Source organism: Mesoplodon mirus (genome assembly GCF_964341445.2).
Source record: "Mesoplodon mirus genome assembly, chromosome: 16".
In the NCBI taxonomy this organism is placed as follows: Eukaryota; Metazoa; Chordata; class Mammalia; order Artiodactyla; family Ziphiidae; genus Mesoplodon; species Mesoplodon mirus.
The window spans coordinates 1,632,171-1,653,942 of record NC_138992.1 but is presented as its reverse complement, the minus strand read 5'-3'; the positions used below and the strand labels follow the sequence as shown (position 1 = coordinate 1,653,942).

Here is a 21,772-nt window from a genome sequence, read left to right as displayed (position 1 = left end):
AAGCCAAGGTCACCCACCCAGCAGCCACCCTCTGGGCCCAGCCAGATTCCCAGTGTGTCAGCTCCAAGGGCAGCACTATGTCAGCCAGAGGCCAGCGAGGAGGGGTCGATGTGGCCATCGGGGGAGGGGTGGCCTCTGCTTTCCTGCCCCCCCCATCCCATCCTGCCCAAGGGCAGAGGCACTGGAGGGTCAGCGACTCGGAAACATCCAGTGCCCCTCCCACCAGCCCCCACCCTGACCCTCTGTCCTGAATCCCCTGGAGGCGTGCTTGGCCCCCTGGCCCAGCCCCTCCCCCGAGGCCGCTGTGGTTCTGAGGTTTTGGCCCACGGTCTTCAAAGCACCTCCTTCCCTGTGAGCTGTGTTCAGGACCCCATGGAGTTGGCGACCCAGAGAGGGAACGTGGTGGTGATGGAGCTGGAGACGGTGGGGAAGATGACGGTGCCGGTGCCAGCAGCGGTGCCTGCAGGGAGGAGGTGGCGCTGGCCGTAGTGGCCACAGCACCCCGGTTCTTGTGAAGCTGAGACCCTTTCGGGCGCTGATCATGGCCGCCCACCCTCTCCCACAGGTACATCCGCTCAGAGCGGTCTGTCATCCTCATCAACTTCTGCCTGTCCATCATCTCCTCCAACGCTCTCATCCTCATTGGGCAGACCCAGACCCGCAACAAGGTAAGCGGCCTCTGCTGTGCCGCGCGTGTCCCAGCGTCCCAGGTTGGGGGGCGCTGATGGCGGTGATGGTGATGCTCCACAGCAGAAGCCTAGACCCTGGGAAGCTTAGGGAGGAGGGTGCCAGAGCTATGCGGACCCCTTTGCTGTGCTTTGGCCGCGGCAGCCACGTGGCTCGGTCCGGAGAGGGCTGTCACCTGGCCAGGGCCTGGGGACTTGGTGTCTGGAGTCTCGAGCTGGACTGGCGCTTTGAGATGAGCCAGCTCAAGCCCAGGCCCTGGCCCACCATTGGTACCAGGCTGTCTGAACTTGTCTGTACCTCCCTGTGCGGCCTCCGGGTGATCAGCTGCTGAGCGGGTGGGCTCAGACCGGGGCCTTTGGGTGGGTTCCTGCGGCATTTGGTGCATGTGTGAGTGGGTGAGGAAGCTGGGGAGAGGGGTGTCTGTCCCTGGCAGTTGGTGGGTAGAGTCGCGCAAGCACCCACCAGGGCCGCGATGTACCACAGCACATCTCAGGGTGGTGGAGCGGGTGAGCGCTGGCTGGCGTCCTAGCTGGGGAGTTGATTTGGTCACTGCGCGGACGCTGGGCTCGGGCCCTCGCTGGGGCAGGCGGGGTCGGGGGGCTGGCGGGTCGGGGGGCAGGCGGGGTTGCTGGGGCAGGCAGGGTCGCCGGGGCAGGCGGGGTCGGGGGGCAGGTGGGGTCGCCGGGGCAGGCGGGGTCGGGTGAGCGAGCGCCTCTCCACCTCTCCCGCCGCGCAGGTGGTGTGCACGCTGGTGGCCGCCTTCCTGCACTTCTTCTTCCTGTCCTCCTTCTGCTGGGTGCTCACCGAGGCCTGGCAGTCCTACATGGCTGTGACGGGCCGCCTCCGGAACCGCCTGGTCCGCAAGCGCTTCCTGTGCCTGGGCTGGGGTGAGCGCCATGGGGCCGGTGGGCGGTGGGGCGCCCCTCTCTGACTCGGCCCTCCTCGCAGCCCCTGGCAGCTCTCTCTTCTGTAAGCTTCCCTCCAGGCCTCCACCCCAAGGGGTTGCCTCGTTGTGTTTGAATGTCAGGTGAGGGAATAACTCTGTGGTATGAGGACATCCCATCCAATATTTGGGCTACACTTATGATAGAAAGGTTTTCCTTTTTTTATCTGAAATTCAGACGTGGCTGGGCATCCCGTTTTATTTGCTGATCCAGCATCCGCCCCCATTTCTGTGGGTCCTCATCCTTGTCCACCTCCTGTCCCCTTTCTCACATGCTCAGTGTCACCCTCTGTTCAGGGGCTTCAGAGGTGCGTTTTGTTCCCCTTCCTGAGATGGGCAGGGCCTTGGATGGGGGGGGACCGACGCCCTTTCTTTCTGCTCCTCCCCTAGGGCTCCCTGCGCTGGTCGTGGCCATTTCTGTGGGATTTACCAAGGCCAGAGGGTACAGCACCATGAACTAGTGAGTCAGGGCGGGGTGGGGACGTGGTGGAGGCCACACGGCTCCCCCAGACCCTCTCACTGCCCTGCCCTAGAAGGTGAGGGCTGGCTGGGCACCCATTTCACAGATGAGAAAGTCAAGGCTGGGCGAGAGTGAGGGCCCCGGGAGCTAGAGGCCGGGCCCTGGGGAGGCACCCTGCCTCCCATCAGCCAGCTCCTTCCGGCAGTGGTCAGCAGGGTCAAGGGAAACAGGGCTTGGGGCGGTTGGAGCCCTCACTTCCTCCTTCCACGGCCTTGGACAGGTGCCTTAGCCTCTCAGAGCCTCAGTTTCCCCATCCGCACGATAGGGGATGCACCCCTGCGCCAGTGTGGGGATAAGGGGGGCTGTATGGCCCCTGGGAAGGGCAGGGCCGGTAGGGGTGCCTATTTCACAGATGAAGTCACTGAGGCCCTGAAGGGTCGGCTGGGCCAGGTCCAGGGGCCTTGAATGCCAAGCCAGGAAGCTCGGGGTTATCCTGGAGGCCATGTGGCTTCCCAAAATGGGGGGAAAGGAGCCACTGCCTGAGGAGCCATGGATGTGGATGTGGGGAAGAACGGGGCAGCGGGAGCCAGGAGGAGGGGCTGACAGGGCTGTGCAGGCCTGGCCCACTGCGGAGCCCCAGGGGGACAGGATGTGACCAGGCCCTGAGGTACCCCCCTGCACTCGAACGAGGACCCGTGGGGTGAGTACTGGGAAGGAAGTGTGAACACCATCCCCAGGGCTGAGAGGAAGGAGCGCCCAGCCTGCCGGGCTCGGGGACACATCAGGAGGAGGTGGGGTGTCGCAGCAGGATTCTGAAGGGTGGAGAGCTGTGCACTTGGCACACGGCGTGGCACAGGGAGCTCGGGGCAGAGGACACAGCACGTGCAGGAGTCAGAGCAGCCTTCACTGGGCTCAGGGCTCCTGTGGACTGCCCTGGGTGGTGTCCAGGAGATCTGGGGAAGTAAGGCTGGGGCTGGTGACCGAGTTCGGTGGAGGGCCCAGGTCATCGTGTGAGCAGGGGGCCTGATGCAGAGGGCCTGGGTTGAGGGGGTGGGTGGAAGTCCAGGCCGGGGACCCAGCCCAACATTTCGGCATGATGTCAGGAAAGAGGGTCTGCACGTGAGGTTGGGGAGGGTCTGTGAGGCAAGTGGGGGAGCCCAGGCCTGGGGGGAGAGTCGGGGGAGGGGGACGGTCAGGGTACTTTCCTCTGGCGGCCTGGCCCTCTGCTGTGTGGTCCCCGGCTCTGGACCTGCTTCTTCATCCGTAAACTTCGTCTGTCAGCTGCCTGGGGGCTCCCATGGGTCCTGAAGCTAAAGAAGGTGCGGTCACCTGGCTGTCTTCTGCCACTTGTCAGCGACACACTGCCCTCCTGGGAAACTGGTGGTGCCCAGTGTGTGTGTGACTGGATGGGGGCTCACGCCTGGCCGCTAACCAGCCTGTCTCCCTCCCCAGCTGCTGGCTCTCCCTGGAGGGGGGACTGCTGTATGCCTTCGTGGGACCGGCCGCGGCCGTCGTGCTGGTACTGACCCCCATCCCGACATCCCAGGCTGAGCCCCTCGCCTCCCCCTGGCTCGGACTTGGGTTTTACCTGCTGCCCCATCAGGGTTGCCCTGGTCACCAGGGGTGGGTGGTGTCCACAGATCACCCCCCTGACCTGCCGCAGGGGTGCAGAGGCGTGGCTGGGCTGGCGGCCTTTTGTTTCTCTGAGCACATTTTGCCTGATTGCTGGACACCGGCTGTGTACCTGCCAGGAGGTCTTGCGGATTTGATGAGCGAGTGACCATAGGGCAGGGAAGGCGGACAGACGGCTGCCCGGGGCAGCAGGGGCGCGGCTAGGCCTGGGGCTTTTCCCTCAATGGGGCCAGCCCGTCACCCCCTGGAGGAGGGAAGCACCTCCCCTTGCTTGACCCTCAGTGGGTTTTTTTCTGCTGTGCCCACGTCCATTTGGTGAGGGTTGAGAGTGCCACATGCACACAGGGTTATTGTCCCCCGGTTACGGATGAGCAGAGGGAGGCTGGGGGGTATCGATGGCTTCTGCCAGGCCTGGCTCGGGGCCCATCTCGCCCTCCCCTCCTGCCTGCCCCCAGGAGAGGGCATCGCGTCTGCAGAGTCCTGCTGTCTGGGCAGGGCCACACCTCCTTGTTGTCATATCCGAGCCAGGCTCGGGCGCAGGCTGGACAGGGCAGACGAAAGTGAAGCCCAGGGCACCCAGGGGAGGCTGAGCCTGCAGGGGGCACGAGTTGGGGGAGCCAGTGGGGGGGTGGAGTTAGTGGGCAGAATCCGTGGGCCAGCCCCAGCCAGAACCAGCTCCTTTATTCCTGGAAGACAACGGGCAGGGAAGCGGCAGCGTGCCGGGCATTTGAATGCCACTAGGCAGTGGGCCGGGCCTTCTAAGGGCAGGCACCCCAGGAGAGGCAGGAGCGGGGGTTTCAGAGGCAGGACCCCCCCAACGGCCCTTCCCACAAAGCATCTGGAGGGCAGGGCCAGTCCTGACCCGCCGTGCGCTCCTGCCCGGGGCTCCTCCTGTAACATGGGGACACGCCGGGAAAGGCAGGCACAGAGCCTGCTGCAGGCGGGGCGGCGGCCACTGATGTCCTGCCCTCTCCCGCCCCAGCGCTGTCACCCTGGAAAGCTGCTTTCGCCCGGACGGCGGGAGGCAGGGCTGGGGTGTGTGTGCGGCCACGAGCTTGGCTCTGTGGGGCTGCGGGGAGTCGGCCTCCCCAGACCTCCGGGTCCAGGGACCCACGGAGTCCCAGTCCCCGCCTGAGACGCAGGAATGTGGCTGGGGGTCAGGCAGCCTCTCTGCAGAGTGGAAACCCTAGGGGAGTGAGGATGGGAGCTGGGAGCCCCCTTCACCCAGGCGAGGAGGCCAGAGGGGAGGGGAGACCAGGGCCTGCAGGCTGTGGAGGAGGGGGATGGCTGGGACGCTGGGGCAGCTTCTCTTTGTCTGGCGGCAGTCTGAGGAGCAGCAGGAGAGTAGCCTCAATGCCCAGAAGCACTTCCAGGGCCGGGTGCCCAGCGGTGGGGGATTGAGGGAAGGCACCTGTGGGGTGGCGGCCCTGGGTTAAGGTCCCTAAAGGGCTGCGCGGTGCGGAGAGCAGTGTGGCTCAGGCAGAGCCAGGCAGGAGGTGTCCCGAGGTGGCGTCAGGTCCGGCTTGAGCTGGGCGAGCTCGTGTGTGGAAGGCACACAAGTTGCAGGGACGCTAAGGAGGGGACGCGGGGCGAGCCTGGGTGTGGGCGGCGGCTGGGCTGGAGGTCCCCCAAGGTCCCCTCTGTGGTCTGAGTGGGACAAGTGCCCCGGCAGCGTGGTTCGGCCAACCCGCTCGCGTGTTTGACTGCTCTGGTCAGTCCCGCTCTGGACAGGGACAGGCTCACCGTGACCCCAGCCCAGATGGAATCCCAGCTTCATAAACTGCCGACCCCAGTGGGGATGGCCATGGGCCTAGGGACTCGTCACGTGGGAGGCTTGAGCTGCGGTGCCCAGCCCTGGGCGGGGTGGGGGGGACCGTGTGGCACGGAGAACCCCACCTAGTGGCTGGGGCTCTGGAAAGAGACGGTGGGGTAAAGGGACAACAGCGTGAGGGCAGCCGGCAGAGCCCCCGGGGTCTTTGCCTCCCCCCGGAGCCCCCCTCCTGACCTGGGGGCCCCCCCACAGCTGCTCCTCCCCGCCCTGCAGGTGAATATGGTCATCGGGATCCTGGTGTTTAACAAGCTCGTGTCCAAGGACGGCATCACGGACAAGAAGCTGAAGGAGCGGGCAGGGTAGGACCGGCCGCCACGCCACCCCCCACCTGGAGTCTAAATGACCCCGAGCCCAGCTGCCCTCGAGCCCCACCCGCTTCCTGAGCAAGTAGGAAACAGAGGCGTGGAGGGCTGCGTGACCAGCCCCGCGTTGCTCTGCGCCTCAGTTTCCCCATCTGCCCCATGACAGAGCAGGGGCTCCGTAAGTTCTCAGAAACGGTGGAACTGATCGCTTTTGGAGACCCCGGGCCCACCAGAGTGGTGGGAGGGTGCCCCGGGCTTCTCCCTTGGGGTTGGGTGACCCTGAACCAGGATGTGGCCTGCCCATCCTTGTGATGCCTTCAGCATGGGGACAATGCAGGGGCCGGGCCGGATGTTCCTCCCACCTGGGAGCCTGAGCTCAGAGAGGGCAGTGCCTGGCCGGAGGGCACACAGCACTGCAGGTGGGCGGTCCTGAGTGGCTGTGGTGCCCAGCCCTGGGTGAGGAGCAAGCTTGGAAGGGTGCTTCTCCTCTGGCTGCCAGGGGACAGGAGCACCCTGGTCTCGGCAGCCCTGCCATCACGGATGGGGGCCAGCTGTGGGCTGGGACAGGCCCCCTCTCTCCTGCCCCAGCACTGAGCCGTCCTCACCTTGCCTCTGCCTGCTGCTCTGTCTGTCCCTCTGCCCTGGCTGGTGTCTGTGTGGGGGCCCCCACCCCCTCCTCCACCTCCCCTCTGTGCCAGTCCTGCTCGGTCTCTGTCTCTCATTGTCTCTCTCCCTCCCCCTCTCTTCCTGCTCTTGCTTTTCCCTGGGAACAAAAGCTTCTGGAATCCTTCCCCTTGGGTCCCTGGTGGGTTCTGTCCTGGTTAGAAACTTGCTTTGGGGGAGGAGTGTGACCCTGGAGAGCCTGCAGTGGCTGGGAGCCTGTCCTGGCCGTCTGCGGGCCTGCGTCCTACACTCTCTGGGCCTCTTCTCTGCGTCTGTGAACTCGGGGTTGGCAGGCTCGTCCCCCCAGCCCAGCCCAGCCCACACTGCCACCCACACGTGCTCCCAGAACAGTGGGTCACACACGGAGGAGGCCCCGGGGTGCGCACAGGGTCAGGGCGCCAGTGAGGCGCGGCGCACCCACCCCGTGGCACTGTCTGATTCGCTCCCTGCAGTAACTCTTGAGGCAGGGTCTGCTGTCTTGTTCCCACTTCACAGCGGAGCAGACCAAGGCTGAGGCCTGGGAGTGGCTGGTAGAGCAGGGCTGGGCTGCTAACTTAGAGCCCAATGTGGCCGGGCGGCCGCCTGCCCCGTTGGGCCCCTTCCCCAGGTGCAGCGGTGCCACGGCTCGGAAGCTCGCGCGGACCCGCCTGTGAGGCTGCAGCGGCCCTGCCCCCACGCAGACGGGAGGCCCCCAGTGGTCTCTGTGCCCACGCGCACGGGCACACGCGCAGGGCTGGCAGGGAGGCCGCTGCCCAGGTAGCTCACAGACGCCACCGTTGACCATCTGGCGAACCCCTCGCTCCTTGGCGGGGGCAGCGCCTGGTCAGACCAGATGTGGGCGGACCAGAGGGAAGGGACAGTGGCTGCGCCCAGGTGTCCTGCTTTTTCGTGTGAATGTGGGCGGATAGTGTCACCCTCCCACTGGACGTGCACGCACATGGTCCCAGCCCTGCGCTGCCCTCAGGCCAGCAGCGTCCAGCCACAGAGCCAGCACCCCGCTCTCCACCCCTGCCCCCGCCGGGCTCCGGGTGCGTCAGATGGAAAGAGGCCCGAGGACCCCGTCCCCGCCCACAGCGCCCCGGGACCCTGTCCCCGCCCGGGGAGGCTCGGGCTGGACGCCATCTGGTTGCTTTTGCTGTCCCTGCCCCCAACCCCCCCCCGCCCCCCCAGTATCTACGAGAACAATTTTGCTTTCGTTTCAGTCTTTTAATTTCACTTGCAGTCAGCTGCCCCGGGCCCCCCTCGGGCGCGCCCTCACATGTGCCGAGTGTGGAGCCCTCTCTGCGGCCGACGCCACCTCCGAAGCCGCCAGTAACGCCATGTTAGTGCCGCCCATCGCCCGCCCATCCGCCCGCCCGCCGGGCTCTGCTCGCCTCAGTCACATTTGTTTGTTTTCAGCTTTTTCTGTCATTTCTGTCCTCTCTGCCGTCCACCCTGGGGGACCTAGGCAGCCCCTGCCCGCCCTCCCCGTGCTCTGGCACCTCATTTCCTGCCCTGACCCCACCCCTCCCCGGCCAGGCTACCCCCGTCCATCCCCCGGGGCCTCGCAGTACCAGACTGACCGGAGGGCAGGGAGCCGGGCCAGGCCTCGGGCCGCGAGAACACGGTCAACTGGTGGCCGTCGTCAGTGTGTGGTCACGCGGGGGTCGCAGCGCTCTGCGTGAGTGTGCAGGAGTGTGGCGTGTGTGCGTGTGCGTGTCGGTCATGAATTTGAACGTGAGCGCAAGAGGCAGGTGCAGCCTTGGAAACAGGACGTGCTGGGGCAGCTGGCTTGTTCGCTGACCCCGGGCTGCCACCAGGGGTCTGTGAGCGGGGCAGGGCCAGTGCGGCCTGGGGTCCAGGGTGGATGCCAAATCCGGAGGGACCTTGGCTCAGATGACCCGAGAGTGGTCGTCTTGTCCCCAGACACACAGGTCCCCTGGGACCCTCCTGTTTGCTTCCTGGGATTCAGGGGCCCCGTGGAGAGGGCACTCCTGGCCGCGGGGAGCGAGTGAGCAGAGGTGGACACGGTTCCGGGGTGGGGACTTGTCCGGTGGAGCCAGAAACCTCCGGGAGGGCGGGCTGCTCCTCCGTGCTGGAGTCCATGGCCCAGACGCCCTGGGTCTCCTTTGTTACACACGCAGGCCTGTGGGGTGGAGGACAGTCTCCCAGCGGCCCTGCCTGCCCCCCGCCCCCATCCACACTCAAAGCCCCTCCCCCAGAGGCATCTGAGTTTCCAAAGGGGGCAGGTGGTGCAGCTGCCGGGCCTCCCCCCACCCGCCTCCTGTCCTCCCCAGCAGTCACGCCTGGACCTGCATGACCCCTCCACAAGGCCCTCTGCAGAAATGTTTCAGAAACTGCAGAGGCTGGGCTGCAGGAATTTGAATAATTTACGGATCCCCAAGCCCCGGCCATCTGCCAGCCTGCTGCAGCATCAGGCAGTAAATGCCAGGCCTCGGGCCCAAGGGAAGATGACTCACAGTGAGATGAGAAGTTTTGGTGGGGGAGGTCTGCGCCTCTTGCTCAGAACACGAGGAGCTGTGTCCAGGGCTCTGGCTAGAGCAGGCCCACTTTGGAAGGGAGGAGACAGACTGCAGCGCCCCGCCTGCCATGGTGGGGACACTGAGGGCCGGGCTGCCGTCACGGGAAGGCTCCCTTCTCTCAGGCCCTGTGCCAGGTGCGGCACAGCAGGTATGGAGGGGAGAGTGCCCGCAGGTGCAGGTACCCCGCCCAGGAGGCCTCCACCTGGCTCGCCTGTCATCAGTGCCGGGGGCCAGCAGGGCCCTGGAAGGGGAGGCGAGGAGAGCGGTCCGAGGTCTAGTTCTGGAGCCCGTGCTGTGCCCAGGGAAGAGGCGTGGGTGCTTCAGGGTGACCCTCGGCTCTGGCCTGAGCCGCCGGGCAGGGGGCCCGAGAGCCATCCCCTGAGCTGGGGCAGGCTTTGGGAGGGGCAGGGTTAGAGGCTGCATCCTGGAGGAGATACGGGGCTGGCCCTGGGACGGGGGACCCCGGTCACAGAGACGAGCTGAGGAGGAGATGGAGGGGGACGTGGAGGCCCAGGGCCCTGCCTGGGGGGCGTGAGGGCAGAAGTTCCCCACGGGGCTGGGCCCCTTGCAGGTCCAGTTGCAGGGGTGAAGCGGCTTCAGTGGCTGAGCCAGGCTGGAGAGGGTGGAGAAACAGAGCGTACAGTCTGGGGGGGTACCTCTGCCCCCGCCCCGGTCAAGGTCCCACTGGTTTGGGGGGTCCTTGACCTGGCTGGACCCCCAGCCCCGGTGCCCCCAGCTCCTTCCTGGTGGCCTCCCCGAGTTTCTGCCCCACCTGTTTCTGCCTTTCCTTTTGACCAGGGTGATCCATGAGGGAGGAGGGGGTCCTGATGCCCCCGCCCCTGGGGATAGTGGCAGGAACGCCAGGAGCCCCTGCAGGCGGTCACCGGCCCAGGGGGCAGAGCTGACCCTGGCTGTGGTCCTCAGGCCGCAGTGGCCCTGAGAGTGGTGGTAGCGGCGGGGACGGGGCGGGGGTGGGTCAGGCAGGTTTCCCGACACTGTACTCCGGGCACCCTGCTGGTGTGCTTTCTGTGCCCACGCAGCCCCTGGCTGGCATAGCGTCCCTGCTGTGGGGACCAGGAGGCAGGCTCAGAGCGGCCACATGTGTGGGTGGTGCAGGGAGGGGCCGGCTGCAGAGGGCCGTGCCTGCCGTGGGGGTGCTCCTGGAGGACTCCTTGGAAGAAGGGGCGAAGGCTTCGGAGCAAGGGCAGGTCCTCCCCGGGGGAGGGCAGAGCAGGGCCCGCCAAGAGGAGGAAGCGCCTGTCGTCTCTGTTCCTGTCTGTCCGTCCGTCCGCCCCACGCCCTCCCCGCCTGGCCCTGTCTGTCTGTCTGTCATCTGTCTTCTCTCCTCACAGGTTTCCTCCTTCTCCCTGAGGAGTTCTCTGGTTTCCCCCCCACCCCCCCCTTCTCTCTGTCCAGAGCTCAGAGGCCTCACCAAACGCCCTCCCCTGTGGCCATCTTGCAGTTCTGGCCCTGGACCCCTGGCTGGGGGCCTGAGGGCTCTGGGAGGAGAAACCTCTTCCCCCTTCCCCCAGCTCTCCCCCCTCCCTCCAGGGTGCCTTGCTCCCTGGGGCCTCCTGGACAGTCAGGAACGTTCGCCTTCCAGAGATCTCGCCCCCACCCTCACTGTTGCCCAGCCCATTGGGACCACCGTCCTGAGTCCCCAGCCGCGCTGGGAGCCCTCGGGCTGGGGGTGTTGGCGCAGAAGTCTGCTCCCCGAGAGAGGCGGCATCGGGGCTGAGTGGGAGACGGTCTCTAAGGGGATGGGGAGGAGAGGGTGCAGCCCAGGGCAGGGAAGGCCCAGTGGGGCCCCAAGGGAGACGTGCCCCAGGTGGGACGGGCAGCCTGGCCCCGGCCCCGGCCCCGGTGAGGGAGTTGGGCTGAGGCCAGGTCCCGGCCTGGGTGGCCCCTCCCAGGGGCAGGGCGTGGACGGCAGGGCGCAGGGCAGCCCTGATGCCGCCCGCCCGCCGCCCCGTCCGCAGGGCCTCGCTGTGGAGCTCCTGCGTGGTACTGCCGCTGCTGGCGCTGACCTGGATGTCGGCCGTGCTCGCTGTCACCGACCGCCGATCCGCCCTCTTCCAGATCCTCTTCGCCGTCTTCGACTCGCTGGAGGGCTTCGTCATCGTGATGGTGCACTGCATCCTGCGGAGAGAGGTGGGCCGGCGGGTGGGCAGTCAGCCTTCTCCAGGCGCCACCTCCCCACGTGCCGCGGCGGGAAGGTTCTGGGAGGAGGCCGGCCAGCGGGGAGGGGCCGCTTCCTTGGCCTGGACTCTTCCGCAAAGCTGGACTTGGGTCCAGCATGCGGCCAGGGCTGCCAGGAGCGGTCACTCATTAAGGTGACAGCTTCTTCTAGAAGACGCCCTGGTGCCCCGCACTGGCTCAGACCGAGGTAGTGGGTGGGCTCTGTCCTCCCAGGGCCCAGGGGCATGGGAGCCGCTGGAGGTGGGAACAGCTCCTGTGGCAGCTGAGACCCCCGTTCTGGCGTTTTCTGGGCTTCTCCAGGAGGTGCAAGAGAAGGTTTTTACCAAACCGTCCCGACTGCCCCCTGACCGGTAGCAGTGACTCGGGATGGGCCGCTACGTGAGGCGGGTGGGAATGCGAAAAACCACGCCCCTGGACGTCGGCGCGTGGGAGTCCACTTAGGGGTCGTGGGGAGAGCAGGGAGGAGCACAGGGCGGCCGAGGGGCGTGAGGCCGGAGCGTCCCCGGATGCCGAGGAAGAGTCTGGAGTGGACGACTGGTCATCTGTCTGCTGAGGCAGCGCTGCCCACCCAGCCTCCCCTGCCTGGAACTTCCCGCCCAGGGGGTGGACACCAGGGCCCTGGCCTGGGGGCCTGCACAGCTGAAGATGGGGATGCCACGCTGGGAACAGCTGGGTCCCCCCGGCTCACAGATGGAAGAGACGGGCCACCCCTCTCCAGGGGCTCCCATTGCAGGAAAGACAGGAGGAGTGAAGACCTGGCGTTTCTCATGTGGAAACGGCGTTTCCACCACCTGCAAATGTCCAGCCGGTCCCGAGCATCCACTCTCAAGTCCTGAGGGCCTGAGGAGAGTCTCCCCAGGAAAGCCGCGGATCCGCCAGCACCGGAGCCACGGGGACGGCCCAGGAGGAGGCGACCTCACAGACCCACGTGGACGCCCTCGTGCCCCCGGCCCCCAACCTCCTCGCATTAGGGAGTCTCAGGACAGCCCCCCAAAGCAGCTACTGCCTGCTCCCCTTGGACAGACGGGGCAGGAGTGGGGCTGACCCAGGCTCGTGGTTCTCAGCTGCCTCGCTTCTGTGAAGCAAGACCCACAGCTGGGACAAAAGGACACCCCGAGAACAGAAAGAGAGCCTGTAGGAATTACAAACACAAGAGCAGAAATGGAAATGCTCAGTAGACGGGGCAGACGGGCCGTGTCCCTGAAAGGAGGGAGGGTGCAAATCGGAAAGCGATTAGAAGGTGGAGTCGGGTGGAGGAGCCCCGAGTGCGAACAGGAGGCGCAGAGGGAGGGCTTGCCGGGTGCCAGCACGGACGCGGGGGTGTCTGGAGCTCCGGGCTGCTCCATCAGGAAACGAGAAGGTGGGGTCGGGATAAAGACCCCAAGCACGCCCGCGGGGGCTGGGCCAGAGGACACGGGGGCCAGACTTCTCCGTCTGCCCTCTATGAGCTCCAGGGTCCTGTGTGCAGGGGCTGCGCTCAGGGACCCTGCCACCTGGGCCAGCTCGGCCGTGCTGGGCAAGACGGGCCATGAGGGGCAGACAGAGGCTGGCCCCGTGGGCACGGACCGTTCCAGCAGGTGGACAAGCAGGGTCCTCGTCTGCGCCAGAAGAGCCTGGATGTCCTGAGGGGGGCAGAGTGGGGACACTAGGCATCGGGGAACCTCAGCTGCTGTTCAGGCCAGCGGAGGACGTGCTTTCAGGTCTGCCGTCCCCTGGGTGGAGGCCCACCCCTGCTGGGCACGTGGCAGGGCTTAGTGGGCGTTTGCCAGCCGGGTCAGCAAGTGCAAGGATGGGAGGAAGGCACACCTGTGGTGGGTGTGCTCTGAGTGTCTGGGGCTCTGAGGCCAGCAAGACCCTGGCCCTGCCTCTGACCAAGTCCCTCACAGCAGCACAGGTTCAGTGTCCGGGGTGAGTGGGAACAAGTCCAGGGGTCCATGGTGGGTCTACTGGGAGCCCTCCTCTCAGGTCTCCCCACCTTCACTCAGGACGCCTCCTCCAGGAAGCCCTCTATGCTCAGCCCACCCCACCCTCCGTGCTTTAGCGGCCTGCACCTTCATTTATTCCCTTTGCTTCCCTCCGTGACCTCTGAAGCATCGGCTCCCCGAGGACAGGCACTTTGCTCACTGCTGACCCCGGTGCCCAGCGCTGTCCATGGCAGGTGGAGGTGCTGCCCGTGGCTCTTGCCCTCATTGACCAGCAGCGTCCCTGGATAAGCGGGTCTCCTCCTCCTCCTCTGGCGGCTGCTTTCTGTTGACCAGCTCTGGGCTGGCTGCTCGCGTGGCCCCTCGCTTGGAGCCTCCCTTACTGTCCCCTCTGAGAAGTCTGAGGCTGTCATTGTTCATTTCCCTTTGATGGAGCCCGCTGCTCTCAGTGATAAGGGAGTGGGGGCCTGACCCCAGCTTGCCCCAGACATTCAGGGATGTGCAGGCCACGGAGACTCAGGATAGGTCTGGACACCCGGTGACCCACTTAGGCCAACGGTGGGCTCTTAACGACAGATTCCAGCTAGGAGGGCCTGCAGCGTATTCTCGGGGGCTCATAGAGCTCCATGTTTTTGAGTTTTCACCCAAAACGGGCATAGAGAGGATCTCAGAGGTCAGAGGAGAGGCTGGGCCCAAAGGCTGGCTGCTGGCAAGGCTGCCCCGAGCCGCTGTCCCTTTTCCGGCTCGCAGATGAGCCTGTGCCCTTGGGAGCACCTCCTCCCCCACTGCAGGCCCTTCCCCACGGCACGTGGGCCCGTGGGCCTGTGTGCATCCGGGGCAGGGCTGCCCCTCGCTGAAATGCCACCCTGGTGGGACTCGGCCTCACCTTCCTGGCATTGCGGTCACGGGGGGCGGGCTGGCCGTCGACCGCCTCTGCTCTCCCTCCCTAGGTCCAGGACGCTGTGAAGTGCCGCGTGGTGGATCGCCAGGAGGAGGGCAACGGGGACTCGGGGGGCTCCTTCCAGAATGGCCACGCCCAGCTCATGGTAGGGCTCGGGGCCGGGACGTAGGCTGCCCCTGTTTGGCACCCCCACTGGGCATCTCCACCAGGCCCCAGCAGCCCAATTAGGAGGACCTCCAAGCCCAGTTTAAGGTTGGGGAAACGGAGGCTCGCCAAGGTGAAGTCCCCGGTCCAGGGTTTGGGGATGGGCAGGGTCCAGTGGACGAGGGATCTGGGCGGGGCTGGCATCCACCCCAAGCTTACCCCCTGGTACCAGCTGTGCCCTTTGGCCAGACACCACTCTCTGGGTGTCCGGCCCTCATCTCGGCTCCTGCCCCACTCTGTATGTCTTCCACGCTTCTCCTTGCCCTCCACCCGGGATGGGCCCTAACCTCCACTCCCCACCCCACCGTAGCCTTGTCCTCAACCAGATCTCTAAGTACCTGACTCCCTGGTCTTCTGGCATTACACACACTGTCCAGCCCCAGGCACAGCACACCCTTGTCTGCTCCTGCTGCCCACTTTGTAGGTGTCACCTCCTCCAGGCAGCCCTTCCTGACCCCCATCAGGCCACCTGCTCAGGCCTTGGTAACGTCCTGGGGGAATTCCCTGTGCTGTCATTTGATGCCTGCTGCCCGCTGGGTGCCCCCTGGCAGGTGGGAGGTGCTCCTTCAGTCTTTAGGGTGCTGGCCACCTCATGACGGTTGTGAGGGTCACAGGCAGGGCCTTGGCAGAAGCCAGCAGCCAGGCTCAGGGAGGCGTTTTCAAGGATGAGGCAGGGGCCCACGGTGGGAGGAAGCCAGGTTCTGGACCTCCTGACACTTCTCCTGGCCTGATCCCTGACCTCTGGGCAAAGATCTTGTGATCTTCACGACAACCTGACGTCTGCGTTTGCCAGGAAGGAACTTGCAGGCTTGACTAAGGGCCCTGCCATCCCCTGAGGCCCCACAGTCCCTGGAGGAGGCCACCGCCCAGCCTGGGGTGGCCCGAGCTGGGTTCCCCAACCGGCCGAGCTCCCTGAGGGCGGGGCCGAGGTCACCCACTTGCGCCTCCCCCAGCTCCTAGCCTGGGACCGGGCAGGTGCTGCAGCAGGGACCACGGCCACTGCTCCAGGGGCAGCTGGTCCCGCCCTGGCACTGGACATTTGCGTCCCGACCCCACTCTGCCTCTGCTGGGCCAGCTGGCCTCCATTTCCTCATCCCCAGGGCTGTGGTGAGGACCAAAGGGGTGACGTGGGACATGCCCCCTTCCCGGCACATCAGTGGGTGGTGGTGGCCTGGGCAGCAGGGGCTCTGGCGTGGGGCCCTCTGTGTGTCCCGTCCCATTGGAGGGACTCGAGGCCAAGGGCATGAGTGAGCTGTGCCTAACCCACGGATGCACTGGAGGGAGAGCGTGTGCACACGTGCGTGCACATTCACATGCCCACAGCTGTGCACACGCGGCACACGGGCACACGGGGGTTCACCTTGGGTGAACACGTCAGCCCATGGGCACCCTTGAGCCTGTGGACACCCTTGGCCCTCAGGAGCGTGCGCGTGCGCGCGCACACACACGGCATCACACGCGCCCCTCTGAGGTGTGGCTGCAACTCCAGGGCGGCCCTTGCCCGCAGCCTGCAGGCAGCGTGGTGCGCGGGGCAGCAGCCCAGCCCTGCCCGCTCGCCTTCGGGCTCACTCTGCCCCGTCTCTGCCTTGCAGACCGACTTTGAGAAGGACGTGGATCTGGCCTGTAGATCAGGTGAGCGCCTGACAGGTGAGAGCGACAGGTGGCCCTTCCCCGGGCCCACTGCCTTTTCTTTTCTCCGTACGTCTGTCTGCTTGTCGGCTCGCTCATCCTCATCCCACCCCCGCCAGCCACCTCCATGCCTCCCATCCCCCAGCCGCTCCCCTGAGGCCGCAGGCAGGTCTGTGGGGGCAGGAGCAGAAGCCTCCAGAAGACTGTCCTGGGGCTCAGGCCTGGCAGGTGCGTAGCACGTCCAGTGGTGGTGGAGCCCTTAGCACTGGAAGGAACCACCTGGGGCCTCCCCCGCCCCAGCCCTGGCCCTCTCCTCTCCCTCAGCACGCCCCTATCCCTCAGCCCTCCAGCCTCCTTGTAGGGACAATGAGGCTGGGCCAGCTCTGTGAGTCCCGCCCCCTGTCCCGCCTCCACCCCTCCCCCACCCTGCCTGCCCTCCCTCAAGGGCCCATGTTCTGTGTTGCCTCCTTTTCTTCACTGTTACTCCAACCATGGAGGAGGGGCTGGTCGAGCTTTCAGATTGGGGGCTGTTAGTGGAAGCAGGAGGAAAGCAGTGAGAAGGACCCACTGCTGAGCCCTAGGCTAGCCATGAGCTTCCTGGAAGCAAGTGCAAAAAGGGAATCAATTGCCTAATAAAAGGAAGCTGTCCAGGCATCATTTTTTTATGAGTCAGGTGTTTGGTGCAGTGAAAGGCAGCGTCTGGGGCTGTGGACGACTAACTGGTTTTGGTTCCTATGGTCTGTCAGGTATTTGTGGAGCATCTTTTCTAGAGATAGCCACAGTGGGGGGGGGCTTACAGCCCTGGGTGGGGAGTGTCTGCTGCTGCCAGGTGGACCCCAGGAAGCCTTCCTTGAGGAGGTGACCTCTGGCTTGGGCTGGACAGGAGGTTAACAGAGCGTCCTTCCTGCCCCATCTTAGTCTTGTGTGCTCTAGCCAACCCCCCTGAGAGGAGAGGTGACCCCAAGACCTAGGGGCCTTTGGGGGCTTGGGCCCAGCCCTGTGTAGTACCAGCCTCCCTGAGCCTCCAGTTCCTTCCTCATTAGTAACATGGCCCAGCCTGACCCTTGGCCTCGAGAGGAGCAAGCGGCCGGCAGCTCTGGGTGGGGACCACAGACACAGCCAGGTGCTGGGTGGACAGAAGGCAGGGACCAGCACAGAGCAGCTGGGGGCCCCGGCGAGCGCACAGGAGGCCTCCTGCAGCTGGATCTGAGCAGGGAAGGCCCGTGGGGCTCAACACTGGCTCTGACATAGACAGCCGGAGGGAAGGGACACACAAGGGAGAGGCACCGAGGGAGGGAGCCTTTCCTGACCCTGACCCTGACCCTGACCCTGACCCTGATGCGAGGGGCGGGAAGCAGGTTGGCAGGGAAGATGGTAGGTTCGTTGGGCCACGGGGACTGGGGGCAGAGCAGGACTGCAGACCTGGGTGCTGGTGTTCGCATCTGAAGGGTGGAGAAGAGAAGGGGCCCGAGACCCCTGGCCATCGGGGAGGCGGAGGAGGAGGACCAGGGCGGGCAAGTGACCAGCGGCCTGGGCGGCTCGGAGGGTGTGTGCCGAGGAGGTGGGCTGCGGGGAGCAGCTGATGAGCGCTGGAGGCCGGGTGAGGGTGTGACGTGGGAGCCTGTCCACCGAGCAGTGCCAGCGTGGGGAGGGTTTCCAGAGGATCAGCCCTGAGTGGGCTGTGGACTGCAGCTCTGGGCCCTCTGCGGGCCAGTGGAGGCTGAACTGACTGGCAGGGGCGAGCCGGGCGGTGCGCAAGCCCGAGCCCAGGTCAGAGGTCCAGGCAGCCTGGTCCCCATTGCTGAACAGAAGAGAGGCTGGGCCCCCGGGAACGGCTGTCCCGCCCGCAGCGAGGGGCTGGGTCCCCGCACTTCCAGGCGGCCCGGGCCGCCTCTCACTTGCCCTTCCCAGCTACTGTGGGTGGAGGTCATTGGTTCTCTTGTGGGGAGGACAGGGAGGCGCCCCTGCGTCCCAGCCTTGTTTGAAAGGACGGAGAATCACCAGCTGCTGCAGCACCGAACGCAGGGCGGGTGCCCAGATCCGCTGCGGGACCCGGAGCCCCTCCGCCTCCGGCCGCCCTGACCCCCCTCGCCTGTTCCTACAGTGCTAAACAAAGACATTGCGGCCTGTCGCACGGCCACCATCACGGGCACGCTCAAGCGACCGTCTCTGCCCGAGGAAGAGAAGCTGAAGCTAGCCCACGCCAAGGCGCCCCCCAACTTCAACAGCCTGCCGGCCAACGTGTCGAAGCTGCACCTGCACGGCTCGCCCCGCTGCCCGGGCGGCCCCCTGCCCGACTTCCCCAACCACTCGCTGACCCTCAAGAAGGACAGGGTGCCTAAGTCGTCCTTTGTCGGCGACGGGGACATCTTCAAGAAGCTGGACTCGGAGCTGAGCCGAGCCCAGGAGAAGGCCCTGGACACGAGCTACGTGATCCTGCCCACGGCTCCATCCGTGCTGCGGCCCAAGCCCCAGGAGGAGCCCAAGTACAGCATCCACATCGACCAGATGCCCCAGACTCGCCTCATCCATCTCAACATGGCGCCCGACGCCGGCCTCCCCGCCCGCAGCCCGCCCTCCCGCCAGCCCCCCGAGGCGCCCCCCACCCAGCCCCCCCCACCCCCGCCCCCGCCGCCCCCGCCCCCTCAGCAGCCCCTGCCCCCGCCCCCCACCCTGGAGTCGGCACCCCCCAGCCTGGCGGAGCCCGGGGAGCCCGCTGCCCACCCGGGGCCCAGCACGGGGACCGGGACGAAGAATGAGAACGTGTCCACCTTGTCCGCGAGCTCCCTGGAGGTGAGGGCAGCCTGGGGGGCTAGTGGACAAGGGACAGGTGCATTGTGGGCACTGCGGGTTTGGGCGGTGGCTCCACAGGTGGGGCTGGCAGCCAGCCTCAGGGAGCCCAGGCCTGGGAAGCCCGGGGGCCGGCATCACCCCTGTTGGAATGAGTCCTGTTGGCAGGAAGGGAACCTGAGGCCTGTGTAGGGGAGGGCTTGCCTTCCCCTTCCCTTCCCTTCCCTTCCCCTTCCCTTCCCTTCCCCTTCCCCTCCCCTTCCCCTTCCCCTTCCCCTCCCCTTCCCCTTCCCCTTCCCCTTCCCCTTCCCCTTCCCCTTCCCCTTCCCCTTCCCTTCCCCTCCCCTTCCCCTCCCCTTCCCCTTCCCCTCCCCCTCCCCCTCCCCCTCCCCTTCCCCTTCCCCTTCCCCTCCCCCTTCCCTTCCCCTCCCCTTCCCCTTCCCCTTCCCCTTCCCCTTCCCCTTCCCCTTCCCCTTCCCCTCCCCCTCCCCTCCCCTTCCCCTTCCCCTCCCCCTCCCCTCCCCTTCCCCTTCCCCTTCCCCTTCCCCTTCCCTTCCCCTCCCCTTCCCCTTTCCCTTCCCCTTCCCCTGCGGGCAAGTGGCAGGGCTCTGCCTCGAGGGGGCAGCATCTACCTGTCCTCCTGCCATGCTCCCCGCACCCCCGGGCCTGCTGGGCCACCGTGACTGGGAGCTTGCACCTGTGCTGAAATGGCCACTTGTCAGGTGGTTGCCCTCGGTGGTGGTCTCACCCATCACATAAGGGCTCAAGAGCTTTCGGCCTGGACACTGAGCTGGACTTGAAGCTGCTTGAGTCTAGTTCCTTCTGTGGTTGGTCAGTCAACGGCAGCCAGGCCCCTTAGACCAACCTAAAACCTGCAGTTGACCCCCGAGCCCTGCTCAGCCTGTAGGACAGGGGCTCAGAGATGGCAGGGGTGGGGAGCAGCCAGGCCCAGCACCCTCGGGGAGCCCCACCCTCCCCAGGCTGGGCTCCCACCTCCTGGCTCGTAGCCTCTGGTGAATGCAGCCCCGGGTACCAGTTCTGTGGCCGGCCAGCAGTGCCACGGCCCTGTGTCCAGGTCTACTCGTCCCTGGGAGCGTGTCCTGGGCCGCCTGAGCTGGACACCCTTGCCCAGCCCTGGCACTGGCCTCAAGGTGGCACAGTAGGTGAATGAGGGCTCACCCACAGCCTGCCCCTGCCTTCTGGGTCCTTGGGCTTCTGTTTCCTTACGTCCAGTGGCCCTTCTTTCTATCCACCCTCTTCCTCCAGGGCCCCCGACTGGGCTCCCGGTGTCTCCGGGCGGGGGTGGCCTACAGGGGACTTGGGCACTGAGACCGATAGCTTCAGTGTAGTCAGAGGTGTGTCTCCCGGGGCTTGGCCAGGACCAACGGTGGGCAGGGGCGAGGGGGTCCCGGGCCTCCCTCATCCTCAGGCAGGAGCTCGTGGTCTGGGGGATTTGGGGGAACTGCTTGTGACCGTGCACAAACCCCTTCTCCCCACAGCGGCGGAAATCGCGCTATGCGGAGCTGGACTTTGAGGTGGGTCCTGGTGTCCCCTGTCCCAATTACCTGGGCCCAGCCCTTCCAACAGGCAGGGAGAGGCTGGGGAGGAGGACCCTGCCCTGACGGGGAGGCAAGTCCCCAGGAGCCTACGCTGGGCGGGGGCGGGGCAGGGCAGCCCCTCTCCTGGTTCAGGACCGCCGCCCCTCCTCCCCCTGCAGAAAATCATGCACACCCGGAAGCGGCACCAGGACATGTTCCAGGACCTGAACCGGAAGTTGCAGCATGCCGCTGAGAAGGACAAGGATGCGCTGGGCCCGGACAGCAAGGTCTGGAGGGCGGGGCTGAGGGTGGGAAGGGGTGGGGGGCAGGGTCTCAGGGGCGGAGCCTGGGCGGGGCTGTGGGACAGCCCTTAGGTAAGCTCTTCTCTCCTTCCTCCGGCCCTACTTCATTCATTCATTTGTTCCTTCACTCAACCTTTCCCAAGGACTGGCCTGACCCAGCCCATTGTAGACCCTGGAGGGACAGGACAGGTGGATGGGTCTGTCCCAGGGGCCATCTAGAAGCTGGGTTGTGGCTGGGCTGGGGGAGCCTGGGTAAGGCCGCCCCCCAGCGGCGGGCAGTAGCCAAGCGAGGGGTGCTGGGTGGGAAGGGCCCCCAGCTGCCCTTCCCTGCAGGCCACCCCAGCTCACCCAACGGCAGGGGTCACAGCCCTCGCGCGGTCCAGGAAAGGCTCTGCGCCCACGCTCACCCGTCTGTGCCGGGGTCTCCTTGCCGCCCTCACCTGCCTGTCTGGTCCCTTCCTCACTATCCACCTTCTTTTCTCCACTCCCCATCGGTTCTGCTCTGTGTCTCTACGTCGGGGCCCTCACCCCCTCCACTGCCCGCCGGCCAGCAGCCAGAAAAGCAGCAGACGCCCAACAAGCGGCCCTGGGAGAGCCTCCGAAAAGCGCACGGGCCACCCGCGTGGGTGAAGAAAGAGCTGGAGCCGCTGCCGCCGTCGCCGCTAGAGCTGCGGAGCGTGGAGTGGGAGAAGTCGGGCGCCACCATCCCGCTGGTGGGTCAGGACATCATCGACCTCCAGACCGAGGTCTGAGTGGGCGGGCGGCGGCCACGCACCGGGCCACGGAGGAGGGATGCTGCTCTGCTCGCTCCTGCCACAGGACGGGCACAGACACGCTCACGGGCGGCGGGCAAGGCCCGCGCCCCGGCCTCAGGGCGCTCGGACGGCGGCCAGGCAGAGGCCCGCAGTGCTGGGACCAGAGCCAGACGGGACAGGAGGCGGCGGCCCCGGTGGGCACAGGGCTCCAGAGGCCCGAAGGTGCCTCAGACTCTGCCCTCCTCCGGCCCAGCCCCGGCGGGCGGGCAGGCAGCCGTGGACAATGGCCAGGCCGGGTGCGGCCAGCATCCCTGGGATGCCCACCTGAGCTGCTGCAGCAGAGGACCAGCCTGCTTGGCCTGACCAGCCTGGCACCGTTTTTTAGACCCCCCCACCCCTCGGGAAGCAGCCAGCCCCCCCGCACCCTTCCAGGGCCCAGGGGCCCCTCCCCAGACCCAGGCGGAGAGCACAGCCCTCCCACCTATGCCACCC

The 21,772-nt window shown here is 66.3% G+C and overlaps 1 protein-coding gene across 3 annotated transcripts in view; it reads left to right on the top strand.

Annotated features, from left to right (window-relative positions):
• Positions 1-21,491, top strand: part of ADGRB1 (adhesion G protein-coupled receptor B1) — a gene marked incomplete at its 5' end in the record, with an annotated part of 71,245 nt that extends 49,754 nt beyond the window's left edge. Inside the window, 12 exons of one of the 3 annotated variants that reach the window (XM_082601109.1) lie at positions 566-668; positions 1,424-1,574; positions 2,021-2,072; positions 3,543-3,609; positions 5,767-5,852; positions 11,020-11,191; positions 14,112-14,207; positions 15,859-15,898; positions 18,000-18,688; positions 20,185-20,220; positions 20,403-20,510; positions 21,080-21,491. In XM_082601109.1, the coding sequence (XP_082457235.1) occupies positions 566-668; positions 1,424-1,574; positions 2,021-2,072; positions 3,543-3,609; positions 5,767-5,852; positions 11,020-11,191; positions 14,112-14,207; positions 15,859-15,898; positions 18,000-18,688; positions 20,185-20,220; positions 20,403-20,510; positions 21,080-21,277 (1,798 nt within the window). In that variant the 3' untranslated portion in view covers positions 21,278-21,491. Of the gene's footprint in view, positions 1-565; positions 669-1,423; positions 1,575-2,020; positions 2,091-3,542; positions 3,610-5,766; positions 5,853-11,019; positions 11,192-14,111; positions 14,208-15,858; positions 15,914-17,999; positions 18,689-20,184; positions 20,221-20,402; positions 20,511-21,079 lie in introns of all 3 variants that reach the window. The other 2 variants (XM_082601107.1, XM_082601108.1) reach the window with 2 other exon arrangements.
• Positions 21,492-21,772: the final 281 nt, after the last annotated feature.